The sequence below is a fragment of the Hemibagrus wyckioides genome, linkage group LG06, assembly GCF_019097595.1.
Source record: "Hemibagrus wyckioides isolate EC202008001 linkage group LG06, SWU_Hwy_1.0, whole genome shotgun sequence".
NCBI lineage: Eukaryota > Metazoa > Chordata > Actinopteri > Siluriformes > Bagridae > Hemibagrus > Hemibagrus wyckioides.
In genome coordinates, this window is record NC_080715.1 from 38,598,055 (window position 1) to 38,614,956 (window position 16,902).

General features: G+C 40.9%; 1 protein-coding gene across 1 annotated transcript in view; it reads right to left on the bottom strand.

Moving 5' to 3' along the window:
* Positions 1-16,902, bottom strand: part of bach2b (BTB and CNC homology 1, basic leucine zipper transcription factor 2b) — a 105,334-nt gene that overhangs the window by 2,406 nt on the left and 86,026 nt on the right. The window contains exon 3 of the mRNA XM_058393416.1: positions 5,789-7,246. Coding sequence (XP_058249399.1) covers positions 5,789-7,246 — 1,458 coding nt within the window. The remainder of the gene's footprint in view (positions 1-5,788; positions 7,247-16,902) is intronic.

A 16,902-nucleotide genomic window follows, 5' to 3' on the forward strand; every position in this document is an offset into this window, starting at 1 on the left:
ATTTCTGGCTATTTATCATCAAGATTTTATTTTCCAAAAAGCTGCACAAAAAAAAGACAGGAAAACCTGCAGCCCTCTGAAGCGAGCCTGGGAGAAGGAAGAGAAATGGAGAGATGAGGTCACATGGTGGTGGTGGTGGTGGTGGTGGGGTGATGGGGGGGGGAGGGAACAAGGTGTCAGAGGGAGGGAAGTCTGTATTTAGTGCATGAGATGACAGAGTGAACACTAGCGGCGCTCATAAATTCAGACCTGCTGTGCATTCTCTCTCTCTCTCTCTCTCTCTCTCTCTCACACACACACACACACTTCTTGCACGTTCGCATTCCCTTCTCTCAAGAGACCGCCGCTCTGGAAATGGGTCTAGACTGAAAAAGTAGGTCTCGTTTGTTACTCCCAGCATCCTGGCCCCATTTTCTTTCACACACCGTGAACAAATGAGGGATTATGGGAATGCGATGGAGGACCAGAAAGCTCACGAGGTCAGGAGTAACACACCTGTCTGAGGCTCAGGAGTCTCTTCGGCCCCGGGATTCTGTAACAGATGAGCTGCGTTTGGGTTTGGAAGCCCTGTGCGGTAACGAGGCTCGGCGTGACACAGATAAAACCGAGGACGGAAAGGAGCGGAAGGATTTTGGCCCGGTTTTACTTTTTTCAGCCTCGAGGCGGAAACCTTTTTCTCGGAGGCTCAGGAGCACTCGAACCGAGCGTCCCTCGGTGGAGGAATGAACTTTAACCTGAAGCGGGATACGTCGACGTCTTTAAAAGAAAACCCCTCTATTTCTTCCATAAACACTCCTGTATGCTCAAAAAGCTTGATAAATATAAATACATGGCTTTGAGTGTATTTCCTCATTTGGAGCTGCTAAATAAAGAAATGTAAATGCACACACACACACACACACACACACACACAGAGAAAGACAGATCTGTCTCTGGTCACCTTCTCATTCCATGAAAGTGTGAACATAGAAAAGATGACACTTTTCACTCATATTCTCACGATGATCCGGTTCTGATGAACAGATCAGTCGATTTTTCTCTCGACTCTCCAACACGACAAAAACGTTTCTTTTTTTGTTGTTCCTGACTATCAGTGCTCTAGATGAAGGCCTCTGGTTTTTTTGAGCAGCATCATGACAGTGTTTAAACTCTGAAAAACGTTCCCTCACCAACTCCTCCAGCTCGAATATATCTCGAAAGCCGATTCAGTGACTGGGATTGATGTGAAATTTGTCTTTAGTGTAAGTTCTCTGGCACACACGTAGTGCGGTTTTCCGATTTCACCCAGAAGAGCCGTCGCACAATAATAACGAGACCACAGTCGGCTCATAGTGAGACCAGTGTGAAGCTCCTCGAGTATCGACTTCACTGCTCACTTCCTCCCAGCCAACTCTTAAGGGGTTAAATTATCTCGGCAAGCCAGAAGCAAGAGTGAGCACTTTCTGATCACGCCCACGCGCAGATATTGATACTTCTGCACACGAGGGCTGATGTGCACAGGATTTCCTTTGTTTGTTATATTCCAGTTCGATTTATTTATTCATTTTCTTTAAGTATTTTAAAGGCAAACATCAGCATCATCATGGAGGTGAAGAGGACGAGTTTCCAGCCTTTTCATCCTGTCCTTTAATATTCCTCTTAGTATAAAGCACCAATTTGGTGACAATTATAATATTTTATTTATTAACAACTGACATAAAACAACATTTATTATTATTATTTTTTTTAATTATAATTATTTATTTTTTTTAAATTTAATTTAATTATTTTTTCTCTTTTAAAAATTGAGTTGCTTTACAGAAAAAATAAAAAGAAACTTATATGGACATTATATATATATATATATATATATATATATATATATATATATAATGTCCACATATATATATATATATATATATATATTATTTTAATATTATTATTATTATTATTATTATTATTATTGTTATTATTGTTATTATTATTATTATTATTATTATTATTATTATTATTATTATTTAAATACATTTTTTCAAGTTTTTTTTCCCCACATTAAATCTTATGGAGCATAGATAAAAGACATTTGAAGACACTGGACACTGGAGACTCCTTCCAAAAATGTGAAAGAAAGGGTTAATGCTTTAAATACAGATATAGGTTACAGTTTCCTAACAGTTCAGGATGTAGATTTATAGATTTATGTCCTGAGACCGGGGATTTCTGAGAGCCTGAGTTTTGACTCATGAAGATTTTATTTGCTTCAGTGTAAAATTACACTGGTTTTTGTTTTATGAATCCTATCGTTTGGGTGTAAAGAAGTGTGTAAAGTCTATAAAACACTGGATTAATAGAAGCATGCAGCAAAAGTCTAGCGCTTTGTCTCACAATGACCATCCTGCCGATGAGCCTACGCTTTAACAACTTCCTTCCTTGGCTAAATTCATTGTTTCCAGTGGTGCTATTTTTAAAGCACTGTTTCACCCAGTCTCCCTCACGATCTCTCTCTCTCTCTCTCTCTCTCTCTCTCTCTCTCTCCTGCCATTTGCTGTATAAACACACAGAGGCAGTGTTAGTGCGTTTTCCCCCGGTCCTGATGAGAAACGTAGGGCTGAGAGACATAAAGAAACAGTGACACAGAGAGAGAGGAAGAGAGAGAGAGCCTCTAGAGAAGAAGCCACATTCACTTTCATTTTATTTGTAAAATTAATTAGATAAGACAGGTTTTGATAAGACAGAGGTAATGTAGTGAGCGTGTCGGAGCGAGAGAGAGAGACGGGAAACCTGTGAGACAGGTCACGATGATGTGCGAGAATCCAATCCTCTGGGATTCGCACATAACAACACACACGACTGAATTAATCTGACGGAATTTATTCACCACAACTGTATAATATTATTTTAGCGGAACAACAGTAGGTCGTGGTTTAAGTGTTTAAAAAACATCACTTAAGATTTTCTGTTATAATAATTTATATCATCGATTTACATTGAATTCGTAAATTTGACTAATTATTCTAGACATTAAGAATGCAAGCTTAATTATAAATCATTTAAAAAGAGTATTATTATTATTATTATTATTATTATTATTATTATTAATAATAATAATAATAATAATAATAATAATAATAATAATTATTATTGTTATTATTATTATTATTTATTTATTTATATTTTATTTAGAATTATTTTTATTATTATTTTTAAGAAAAGCATATACTTAATGATCTAGTGATGTAACTGTAGTGTAGTTTATTCAACATTTAAGGAAGGAGTCTCCAGTTTCAGCGCTTGGTAACAGTAAAAGATCCACCAGGGGAAAGTCTTACACAATAATTTGTGTTTTTTCTTTTATTAATTAGAAAGTTAGAAGTTAGAAATTTGCAAAACGTGTTGAAGAAAGATAAAAGTATGATTTGTCATTCTTGGTTATCTATAAGAAACCCTTTTAGCTCTTGGCATACAGTAAGATACGTTCCAGAGAGGTGTGTGTGTGTGTGTGTGTGTGGATAGATCTAAAAATAGGGAAGCCTAATAACTGTACATTACTTGCAGGTTCACGTGTTCTTCTGTGGTGTTAATGCACTATCGCTGGTCATTACCCCGGCGTGTGACTCAACCTGACAAAACGAGCTGCCTCATTTCTAACGGGCTCCCGTTGCCGTGGCAACGTGCCAGCTGCCTTCCACCCAGCCCCCCACGCGTACGATTACACGAGGTCCGATCATGTGAAAGCTCTCTCTCTCTCTCTCTCTTCCTTTTCTTCTCCTGGATCTCTTATTCACAAACTGACTCACCCATTCAGACTGCAGGAATTCATTCCTTTTTTCTTCTGCCTCGAGTTCTTAATTAATCGTCTGCTCGACAGTTTGATCAATCGCTTTCACTCTGAGCTCAAGCTCCTGTTCTTTAGCGACGGCATTGTTCATAGCACAATGAAAGAAATTATACGGACTGATAAAAAAAATATATAGATATAGATAGGAGCTATATGACTTAAAATGAATGTGTGTGTATTAGAGAGAGAGAGAGAGAGAGAGAGGTGAAAGAAATACAGAGAGAGAGAGAGAGTGAGAGAGAGAGCTGGCGTGAGGCATGAGCCTGGTCAGGTGGATTACTGCAAAATGAGAGGATTGGTTTGTCATCCATCTGTGTCAGCAAAGCGAGTGAGAGAGAAAAGGGAGGGAGAGAGAGAGAGACAAAAATAGAGAGGAAGAGAGAAAGATAGAAAGACAGACAGTGAGAAAGAGAGAGAGAGAGAGCACAGAAGAGCAAGCTGCTGTCATCCTCACTAATACTAACAAGCGGCACTATTATAATTTATAGTGAGTCAGCTGTGTGTTTTGGCATCAATGAGGAAAGAAAATCTACATGCACATTTAAAATACTACAACACACACACACACACACTTGTCTTACTATCCTCATGAGGACCTTCTACCTACATATGCATGCTATGTATGCAGCTGAATAAAAATATATATAAATATATATATATATATATATATATATATATATATATATATATATATATATATATATATATATATATTAATGGCAGATATTCCTTTCCTTGTGGGCGGGCATTTGGACATATTCAATACTCATTTAATTTGGTGCACCTTTTTTGTAAGTATGAGAGAGGAGGAGAAAACCTGGAGAACCCAGAAAAACTCCCACATGGACATGTGTAACTCCACACAGAAGAGTAACTCGAGCTCAGGGACAGTTTGCACGAAGTTTGGAAGCAATGTTGTCTGTATTAGATACATAAGAACTGCTTTACTGTCCATAAGAAGAGTTTAAATTTAAGTTAGCGTTAGTGTGTGTTTAAGTGTAAGGACAAAAACGTGTGCACACTTCCTCCAAGACCATCGTCATGGATGTTGCTTTAAAAGTGTGGGTTGTGGTACGGTTTCTGGGCTCTGTTGTGTACAGCCGAAAGTCGTGGAGTTTGTCAAGTAGTTAAAAAGGCATGGAAATCATATTTGACTAATCAAAAGACACAAAAGAGAGCATGAGCGACAGTCCTACCCACATATCCTTAACACGCACACACCCAAAGACAGACTCGTGAACAAGTAAACAAGACTATAATCTCCAGATTACTGTTGGCAGAGATTGACTAGAGTGTGTTGTCTGGACAAATAAACAGGATTTTAAAAGGAAAAAAAAGGACATGCCAGTTTTATGTGTTGGTTTATGGCTAAGGAAGACATTTATAGACCTTTCAGAAACAAGAAGGTTCATGAGGAGCTATGAAAAAGCTACCACAAAGCTATCTTCTGCCTTTTTTGTTATCTCTATCTGACATACCCAGTCTCTCGGGATAAAAGACGGAGCCTCGGCCAATCAGAACACTTGTCGGGAAGCCGCCTCCTTATTAGTGATGCCGTGTGCAGTTCACGGGAGTGAAGCTTCATTCAGTCTACACTTGACTCCATCACATGACCAGGCTTTTTGCAGAGCACAATACCGAGTGAGTTAGCACTTATACGCGCCTTTACCTTCATGTGACCTGCTTCATAGACGGCAGATAAATATCTAGGCGCTCAGAGCCACCTAACGATATCACTGTAAATCACATCTGAACCAAGGCATTCTACAGACACACATCATTATTGTGTTCATTGCCACGTCATAAATTACTGCACAGGACTAAAGGGTAAATCACCTCTTCGGCAGGAGGGAAACAGGGACTTGTTGGAATTGATGAACTGAACACACAGTAAATTGACTTTTGCAAAACCTTAATATAAAGGTTGATTGATAGATTAAATCATCCACAGAAAGTAGACAGGTCACTTACTTCTGATCCTTGCTCCTGAACATGGCAGGACTCACTGTCTCCTTCCGAGAAGGATCCGGACTCGTCGCTTGAGTTGGTTCCGTACGCCTGCTCGCACTTGATTTTTGGCCTTGCTGGGCCGAACAGCACGTCGGTACCTGTGCCCAGTTCCTGTGGGTCAGTTGGCATGCAACGAGCCATGTTCGAGCAGGGTGATGAGGAGAACTCGAACTGGGGCAGGCTGCAAGGAGAGCCACCACTTCCGTCCTCGGCATAGGAATATGACGAGCAGGAGCTGGAGGTGCGTGTGCGTGTCTCGGAGGGCGGTGAACGTGGGCACACCTTTATGGGCACAGGGCAGCTGGTGTTGGGCCTCGGTCGGCACAGAGGCGTTGTCACTTCGACGGAAGCAGCACCGGAGGAAAAACTCTGCGAGCTCGGCAGCGACTGGCTGCCTCCGACCCACTGTCCTTTAGGCAGGTGGTCGGTCAACTCCTTGTCATGGGAGTTGCTGCCTGGGTAGGAATGGGCAGGTGTGGGCAGATGCTCACAGGCTCCTGGAGAAAAGATGACGCTGCGCCGGTCTAACTCCGCTTCCTGCTTACACACACCTTCACAGGACGCCGGCCTCAGAGACAGTCCCGTGGATAAGCTGTCAGCATCTTTGGGAAAGGACACAGGCACCTGTGAAGGCCTGTAGTCCTTTTTGTGCTCTCCCTGAGTGCTTGCTTTGACCTGGGTGCAGGCCAATCTGCTGGCATTAAGCTGCTGGGAAGTGTTGGCCAAGTCCGAGATGCCGCGTTTGAAGAGACCGTGCAGTCCATTGCCATCCAACTCCATGTCGGCAGTGCCATTGTCCTTGTCCCTGCCATCGTCCTCGTCGCCTGACAGACTGAGTGTGATGGGTTCATCCTCGCCCTCCTGCGGCTCCTGCTTGATGTGAGTCACAGCTGGCCCGCTGAGCAATGTGCTTGGGAAACCTGAGGTACTACTGGTATGTGAGGAGCTCTCGTTGCTGTTGTGCTTACTACAAGCCCGCTGGTACTTCCTGTACTTGGGGCATCGTGGCAGATCCGAGGTGACCTGCTGTTCTGAGTCCACTTGACCATCTGGGAAGTCAGCGCTGGCTACCAGCCGCTCGTGGTCTGGCCGCCGCAGAGCATTGAGGGCATCGGGATGGCGGCGAGAGCGCGGAGAAGTGGCCCATGTCACAGGCGTGTTCGTCGTCATAGCCGATGCCTCGGCTTGCATGCTCTCATCTTCCGAAAGATTGCTCTCCGGCGCCACCTTTTGACAGAGCAGTGCCCCGTCTTCCTCACTCCGCAGCTGTGCCTCCAGGAAACGGAAGCAGGAGTCCTCTAGGTTGTGCATGCGCAGGAAGTCTGCACAGCGTATCACTTCCTGGATGTTGTCACGGCTGAGCAGCAACTTGGCTGTGTAGGCAAACTGCAACAATGGAGCGAAGCCCCTGGCAGTGACCTGCACACACACACACACAAAACACAGTGGAAAATGTTAACGATACCATCAGCAATGCCATTGTTCTATGCATTTGGAGTGTGCAGAGGCAAATTGACAGCTCTAATGACCATAAACAAAAAAGTAATCGTACATTGGGTCAGCACTGAATGTTCTACAGTATAATATGGCCAGAAATAGCAGAAGCAGACCAGCAGGTAACAATCACCCAAATTCCACCCCTTGTCCCAGACTGACTATTTTCTGTCCTGGTCTGGCCTTTTTCATCCTCTGACTGGCTGAACAGATGGTGCCACCTGCCTAGCCTCAGTGGTATGACAGTGCAAGGAGCACAGGACCATATGGGACTGTCTGGGTACTGTCAGCCCAAATGCATGGGGCATGGGGGATGGATGAAGTGAGGGAAGGACAGAGTGCTTCGAACCTAGTGCTGGCCATTAAGGAAACGTCTAAGCCTGCAAAGCTGTGCTGCCTTACAGTACAAGAACTAAGATGGGTTAGCAGTCATGCACTAATAAATATCTGGAATTATTTAGTAAATGCATGAAACACCTCAAAAAGGCTTCTACAAGGTATATTATTGATGCTCACAATTTAACTGATGGTCATGTCTCATGTAACACCGCAACCTTTTTATAATAAAAACAGAAAAATGTATGCAATTTATATGACAATAAATTTGACATTGGCTCGGCCTGTCTGAGTTGTGAGTCATGATTTGGCCCGGCGTTCTGCCTGTGAGCCACACACACACACACACACACACCACTAGGTGTTCTCTACTCCGTGGAGTATTGCAATGACTCAACTTTGATCTGGGCCAGTATTGTTTCCATGTACAAAGCGGTCTCTTTTTTCTGTCGGGGTGACATAAAATCTGGCAACGTGACTTATCGCAGTACAGAGTCTCAAGAGCACCGGAGAAACACTTTGTTCTGAATAGCGCCGTCTTCACTCGCTGTTTGGATCTATTGTTTACACGGAGAGCCGTGCATGGGAAGGCTCCCGGAATTGCAAGCATACTCTGGCTGGTTGTCCTCAAGAGCCTGAATTTGGAAAGATTAAGCACCGTTTGCTGTGTGAATTTTTCCACGTGGAAAAACATGAAAGTGTGGATGGAGTACAAAGCCAGATGCAGGCAGGAGGGAATGCCTGAACCTGGTGAATCATTTGCAGAGATATTTGTCTAAACATCACTTACGCCTGGACGGGACACATGCCCATACCTACACACACAATGCTTCTGGTTTATTATATACAGTCTCAGTCAAACTATCCAGCGCTAGAAGCTACTTAAAATGTACTTATCTACGCAAAATACCCTATCCTTCAAACACACACAGCTAAGCAAATAATAACTAAAAGAAGCTACATGAAATTTTCTTAGTACCATGAACAAAATGAACCTTTTAATATCTATCAGCACGTCCAGACACACCTTAAATCCCTCCTTCCTATTAGTTTCGGTTATAAACTAGTTACTACACATAACATGCATTAAAGTCAATTAATGATTTATAACTCGTTAATAAAGTTTGGTCCTGACCCTTAATCCCAATTATAGAACTTTTTCTAACACCAGTATGAGTTTTCACTCAGAAAGTGAGTCAGTCATCGTTTGTCACGTTTTCAAGTTTCGATAAAGTTAACAGCTAAAGCCACAGAGTCTATAAGACGCAGTGTCTATATAAATCATAGGGGCATTTGTACAGCAGATGCTCGAGATTAAAAACGTGTGGTTATTTATAGTCGTGTTATATTATGTATAATGTTGAGATGTCAGCAGTTGTTTATTTCCAATTTACAGAAGGTATCTTTAGTACAAGTGATCTGTAATGTTTGGCAATTTTCTGTCTTTTTAAAAAATTAAATTAAATTAAATTAAATTAAATTAAATTAAATTAAATTAAATTAAATTAAATTAAATTAAATTAAATTAAATTAAATTAAATTAAATTTATGATTTTATGATTTATGATTTTTATGATTTATTTATTTTATTTTGAATTTAATTTCAAGAAAGGTTCTAGATGCGATATATAGGCTCATTGGGGAGAGAATGCTGGCCCGTGTGATCCGATCCAACAGACGAGCTACTGTTGCTCAAATTGCTGAAGAAGTTAATGCTGGTTCTGATAGAAAGGGGTCAGAATATACAGTGCAGGACGGGTCAGGGCTGTTTCGGCAGGACCAACACAATATTAGGTGGTCATAATGTTATGCCTGATCGGTGTCTAAATGCCCTTAAGTGTTTAATCCCTTACTTAACTACCCTCCTGTAGTAGCTTGTGTCAGCACTAACAGCAGCAAAATACAACCGCAGATCCTTTATCCTGATTCGGAATCCCTCCATATGATACCATTTAAGAAAAATCCTCTCTTCTTTGCTCCCTTCCTCTGCATATGATGCTATCTGATGAAGACAGGCTTGTGTTTGTTAGATATAAAACTAAATCTGTGATACGTAGCTGGATACCAACAAAGGAGCGCCAGAAATGTGTGTGTGTGTGTGTGTGTGTGTGTGAGAGAGAGGGAGAGAAACAGAGTGGGTTGGGATGATGTCATTATGGAAGGACTTTAATAGTACATTCAGTCCTGTTTGTAAATTCACTCCTGAAATTAGAGATTACAGCGCGGCAGCGTGCCGGAGGATTTTCCTATGTACATGACAATTTCAAGGCTTAAATACATCTCACGGGCAATAAAGAGCAGCGAGACGGGCAGGGCTGTCTGGCTTCCAGTAGGTTACTGTAGGAGCTGGCAGAGAGAGAGAGAGAGTGAGAGAGAGAGAGAGAGAGAGATGCAGACAGGGAGAAAGCAGCAGCAGTGATCAGTCATTGTTGAGAGGAAGCTGCTGACTCGTAATCTCTGGTGGGGGATGGAAGTGTGTATGTGTGTGTGTGTGTGTGTGTGTATGTAAGTGTGTGTATGTGTGTATGTGTATGTGTGTGTATGTGTGTATGTGTTTGTGTGAGCATGTGTATAGAAATGGGGGGAGGGAAGAGCTGACTGGACACACATGATCACGCTTGCAGTGTGACAGATCTAAAGAAGAAAGGATTAAAAAGAAGAAAGGATGAGAGGGAAATAACTAAGAGTATCTCTCTCTCTCTCTCTCTCTCTCTCTCTTTATCTTTCTATTTTTTTGTCCAATCTCTCTGGGTGAGCAGAAGTGCTGAGCGCATGCTGGATCTGCTTTCAGCTGACATCAGCAGCTGCAGCCCACAGCAGCACATCACTATGGAGCCTGCACCATCTGTGACACACACACACACACACACTCACACATCCTCCTTTCCTATCCAGACGCACCGAATCAGAGCGAGATGGGGAATGAAGGAGGAGTAATGGGTTCGAGATATAGTGAGAGGGATAAAAGCCAAGAGAGACATACACACAAGACACAAAGGCATCCACAGATCACTACGGCGGGAAAGAAAATGAGGAAATGAAAGACGATTACTGAAGGAACGCGGGGGGAAATTAAGGAAGCGAGGCTCATTAACAGGACGACTTTGACATATGAAGCGGCGTGCTCTTAACAGCGAATACTAGACGTACACAAAGACCTCCATATATCAGCGTGACAGATCTGGGTCATTTATTCTAATCTAGAGCTTCTCTCTCTCTCTCTCTCTTTCTCTCTCTCAGGTTTTTTTCCTAAGTGGTCATATCATAGTAGGAAATAATATAAAGAGACCTCACACAGCCTGACAAAACAAGAAGGAATCCCGCCAAAATATTCTTTTCCGTACACCGCTCATGGAATGCAGTCAACACCCAAGTCTCTCTCTCTCTCTCTCTCTCTCTCTCACACACACACACACACACAATCACAATCATCTCACCCCACCCGATCACTCTACATACTCCTCCACTTGCACTCTTCTATTCTCCTACATCACCCTTTCGGTCCTCTACAGCAGAGACGTCTAATTGATGCAAATGCGCTCGGGCGAAATTCCTGCATGTCATGAATGTTAACGAGTCAAAAGCATGCATGACAACGATGCTGAGCACACACACACACACACAGACACACACACAGCAGCACAGGGAGATAGCTGAGACATGAATTCTGCTGACTAACATGACTAGCCTTCGAATCCAGACAAAGCGTGACTCATTTCTCGATTTTCTAAACATCCTTTTCCGAGAAGAAAAGTGCATCCCAAGACGACACAACTGACCAACCTTCAAAAAAGAATCAATAAGTGTACTGTATTATAATAATAATAATAATAATAAAAAGAAAACAGTGCTAAATATCGATATCTTTGCACAATAAGACAGATCAATGGAGCAAGCAGGTCTTCACAAGCTACGAGGATCTTTATAAATCGATATTAAACTATATGAATCATGTTCAAGTCAACAGCCTCAGAGGAATTATACTTCTGTTGTATATTAGCATCTACTTCGCTCAGAGCTGTGCAAAATATCTTTTTTTTTTTTTTGTTGCAGCAGCTATAACAACAGACTGTAACTAATCAACACTACAAATAAACCTAAAATATATATAATGTATTTAAAAAATATTTTTTTTCTTAGGTGGTTAAGGAAATAATTTTTTTTCCCAAATATATTATATATTTTAGGTATTTTAATGTTGCTAATATTCCACTCCATTATTATAAACATAATTTTTTTTCTTGAATATTCAAGTGATGTTTTATTAATAAATTTGATGAATATTTAATTCGTTTTTTAAAGAAACCCATTATCGTTAGGAAATATTAGAATAGACTGAAATTTATAATAATCCATATTATTTGAAAAGATATAGAGGTATAAATGTAGAGATTAGTCAGAGTTTTAATTTTTTTAAAGACATTTTCTGATCTCATTTACGCTCGGTTCAGTCTATTAATATTTTATTTCAAATTTTATTCCCGATAAAATATCCAAATCCTCCTTATGACCTTTCCTCCTCATTTACATACTGGAAGCTGATAGGTTTATATTTTATGACACAGTAAAACTTGTTTGGATTTTTCTAAATCTGGTCCTACATTTTTTTTTCAGTCTGAACGTTCGGAATTATTTTAAATATATATATATATATATATATATATATATATATATATTTAAAATAATTCCGAACGTTCAGACTGGTTATATTTGATTATATATATATATAATAATATATATATATATAATAATATATATATATTATATATATATATAAATATAATATATAATATAATTTTATGACACAGTAAAACTTATATATATATAACTATATATATTATATATATATAAATATAATATATAATATAATTTTATGACACAGTAAAACTTGTTTGGATTTTTCTAAATCTGGTCCTACATTTTTTTTTTTCAGTCTGAACGTTCGGAATTATTTTAAATATATATATATATATATATATATATATATATATATATATATATATATATATATATATATATATATATATTTAAAATAATTCCGAACGTTCAGACTGGTTATATTTGATTATATATATATATATAATATAATATATATATATATATATATATATATATATATATATATATATATTACATATAATATATATATAATTTCCGGTACTAATAAATATCAAATACTAACACAATCTAATAGAAATCTGCAAACTTGTAGAAGAAATGACTTGGCACACCGAGGGTGGCTTTTGACTCAGAAGCTGTAACAAAGGACAATAAGAGCACATGCTGAGATGGAGTCAGGAATGTGATTTCCCTTTTAATGAAGTGCTTACAGCACATCCCCACACTGTATCACGCTGCTCCAGCCGTGTCGAGGAGTTCGCTCTCCTCCTGGATTAAATCAGAGTGTAATAAATAAATCCCTCCAGAGTGTAGATTAACCGCAGAGCTACAGACAGAGAGAGGTCGCGACCCCGGCGTCCCCGGCGCGAGGACTTCCTCTGCTTCTCCAGAGACCTCACAAGGGGTCGCACTCTCCGAAACTGCTGCTGGTTTTGTTTTAGCCGAGCAACACGTCCTTCCTGCCTCACAGCTGCTTAATGTGTGTGTGAGAAAGAAAGACTCCTTCTCCCTTTTCTTCTTTGTTTTAGTCCCTCGTTCTCTCATCACCTGCGTCTCTCCCTCTTTCCTGTATCTGTCTCCTTCGCTCACTCTGACTATAAACACTGCACCCTTTACAACACCTGGACTTTCTTCTGTTTTATTCCTGTTTATTCACTTTAAGTGCGGCAGACAAAACAAAGCTCTACAGTATTAAACAAAAGCTTCATCAAAGACGTATATTATTGTATTTAAGGACTCGAGAGACTAAATAAGTGCTTTATTAAAGCACAGGTGCACTTGGAGAGTAAACCTGTTCAACCCTGAGACCCGTGCTGAAGTATTTTCAGTACATGCCGTCACATTTGAATCACTTTAATGCATCTGCATATTAATAAGATGATAATCTTTACACCACAAACAAGAATACACTTCAGCAGACACGCTGCATGCATTCGCATGCTTTAAACTACAGGAAGTGGTTGCCTTCTAAAACAAAAAACATAAACAGGCAAAATAATCGCACTGTAAACTTTCATCTACGGTTAATTTTCTCGTCCCTGATATTTAATTTCCGTCCCATTAAAAGTATTACCTCGCTCCCAGAGGACGAATCATATCAAACTAAAGCTATATTCACTATACACCGATCAGGCATAACATTATGACCACTAATATTGTGTTGGTCCTCCTTTTGCTGCTGACCCGTCATGCACTGTGTATTCTGACCCCTTTCTATCAGAACCAGCATTAACTTCTTCAGCAGTTTGAGAAACAGTAGTTCGTCTGTTGGATCGGATCACACGGGCCAGCCTTCGCTCCCCACGTGTATCAATGAGCCTTGGCTGCCCATGACCCTGTATCTGGTTCACCACTGTTCCTTCCTTGGACCACTTTTGATAGATACTGACCACTGCAGACCGGGAACACCCCACAAGAGCTGCAGTTTTGGAGATGCTCTGATCCAGTGGTCTAGCCATCACAATTTGGTCAAACCCGCTCAAATCCTTACGCTTGTCCATTTTTCCTGCTTCTAACACATGAACTTTGAGGACAAAATGTTCACCTGCTGCCTAATATATCCCACCCACTAACAGGTGCCATGATGGGGAGATAATCAGTGTTATTCATTTCACCTGTTAGTGGTCATAATGTTATGGCTGATCAGTGTGAATGTGCTTACTGCATGGGGTATAACAGGATATGTAACATATGACGTACTTGCCATATTCTTCAATATTTATTAGAATAAAAAATTATACATAACACAAACATATGGGAAAGTGAACTGGGCCGAAAAATGACAAGAAGTAAAAATGTTTTTTTAAAAAAATATTTTACATAATATTATTATTCTTCAATATTTAGTATAGACTGTCTGTATATCAAGTGTTACTACGATACGGAATATATATCATGATATACAGCTTTGCTCTTAACGTATTTCTGCTAGAAATAAGAAAACACTTCGAATACACAATGAATTAAAATTTCAGGATAAAAAAAAAAATTCATTAATAGTATTCTTTATACATATATATATATATATATATATATATATATATATATATATATATATATATATATATATATATATATATATATATATATATATACACGATATTGCCAAAAGTATTCGCTCACCCATCCAAATAATCAGAATCAGGTATTCCAATCACTTCCATGGCCACAGGTGTATAAAATCAAGCACCTAGGCATGCAGACTGTTTTTACAAACATTTGTGAAAGAATGGGTCGCTCTCAGGAGCTCAGTGAATTCCAGCGTGGAACTGTGATAGGATGCCACCTGTGCAACAAATCCAGTCATGAAATTTCCTCGCTCCTAAATATTCCACAGTCAACTGTCAGCTGTATTATAAGAACGTGGAAGTGTTTGGGAACGACTCAGCAACTCAGCTACGAAGTGGTAGGCCACGTAAACTGACGGAGCGGGGTCAGCGGATGCTGAGGCGCATAGTGCGAAGAGGTCGCCAACTTTCTGCAGAGTCAATCGCTACAGACCTCCAAACTTCATGTGGCCTTCAGATTAGCTCAAGAACAGTGCGCAGAGAGCTTCATGGAATGGGTTTCCATGGCCGAGCAGCTGCATCCAAGCCATACATCACCAAGTGCAATGCAAAGCGTCGGATGCAGTGGTGTAAAGCACGCCGCCACTGGACTCTAGAGCAGTGGAGACGCGTTCTCTGGAGTGACGAATCACGCTTCTCCATCTGGCAATCTGATGGACGAGTCTGGGTTTGGCGGTTGCCAGGAGAACGGTACTTGTCTGACTGCATTGTGCCAAGTGTAAAGTTTGGTGGAGGGGGGATTATGGTGTGGGGTTGTTTTTCAGGAGCTGGGCTTGGCCCCTTAGTTCCAGTGAAAGGAACTCTGAATGCTTCAGCATACCAAGACATTTTGGACAATTCCATGCTCCCAACTTTGTGGGAACAGTTTGGAGCTGGCCCCTTCCTCTTCCAACATGACTGTGCACCAGTGACCAAAGCAAGGTCCATAAAGACATGGATGACAGAGTCTGGTGTGGATGAACTTGAATGGCCTGCACAGAGTCCTGACCTCAACCTGATAGAACACCTTTGGGATGAATTAGAGCGGAGACTGAGAGGCAGGCCTTCTCGTCCAACATCAGTGTGTGACCTCACAAATGCGCTTCTGGAAGAATGGTCAAAAATTCCCATAAACACACTATATATATATAGTGTATATATATATACACTATATTGCCAAAAGTATTCGCTCACCTGCCTTAACTCACATATGAACTTAAGTGACATCCCATTCCTAATCCATAGGGTTCAATATGACGTCGGTCCACCCTTTGCAGCTATAACAGCTTCAACTCTTCTGGGAAGGCTGTCCACAAGGTTTAGGAGTGTGTTTATGGGAATTTTTGACCATTCTTCCAGAAGCGCATTTGTGAGGTCACACACTGATGTTGGACGAGAAGGCCTGGCTCTCAGTCTCCGCTCTAATTCATCCCAAAGGTGTTCTATCAGGTTGAGGTCAGGACTCTGTGCAGGCCAGTCAAGTTCATCCACACCAGACTCTGTCATCCATGTCTTTATGGACCTTGCTTTGTGCACTGGTGCACAGTCATGTTGGAAGAGGAAGGGGCCAGCGCCAAACTGTTCCCACAAAGATGGGAGCATGGAATTGTCCAAAATGTCTTGGTATGCTGAAGCATTCAGAGTTCCTTTCACTGGAACTAAGGGGCCAAGCCAAGCTCCTGAAAAACAACCCCACACCATAATCCCCCCTCCACCAAACTTTACACTTGGCACAATGCAGTCAGACAAGTACCGTTCTCCTGGCAACCGCCAAACCCAGACTCGTCCATCAGATTGCCAGATGGAGAAGTGCGATTCGTCACTCCAGAGAACGCGTCTCCACTGCTCTAGAGTCCAGTGGCGGCGTGCTTTACACCACTGCATCCGACGCTTTGCATTGCACTTGGTGATGTATGGCTTGGATGCAGCTGCTCGGCCATGGAAACCCATTCCATGAAGCTCTCTGCGCACTGTTCTTGAGCTAATCTGAAGGCCACATGAAGTTTGGAGGTCTGTAGCGATTGACTCTGCAGAAAGTTGGCGACCTCTTCGCACTATGCGCCTCAGCATCCGCTGACC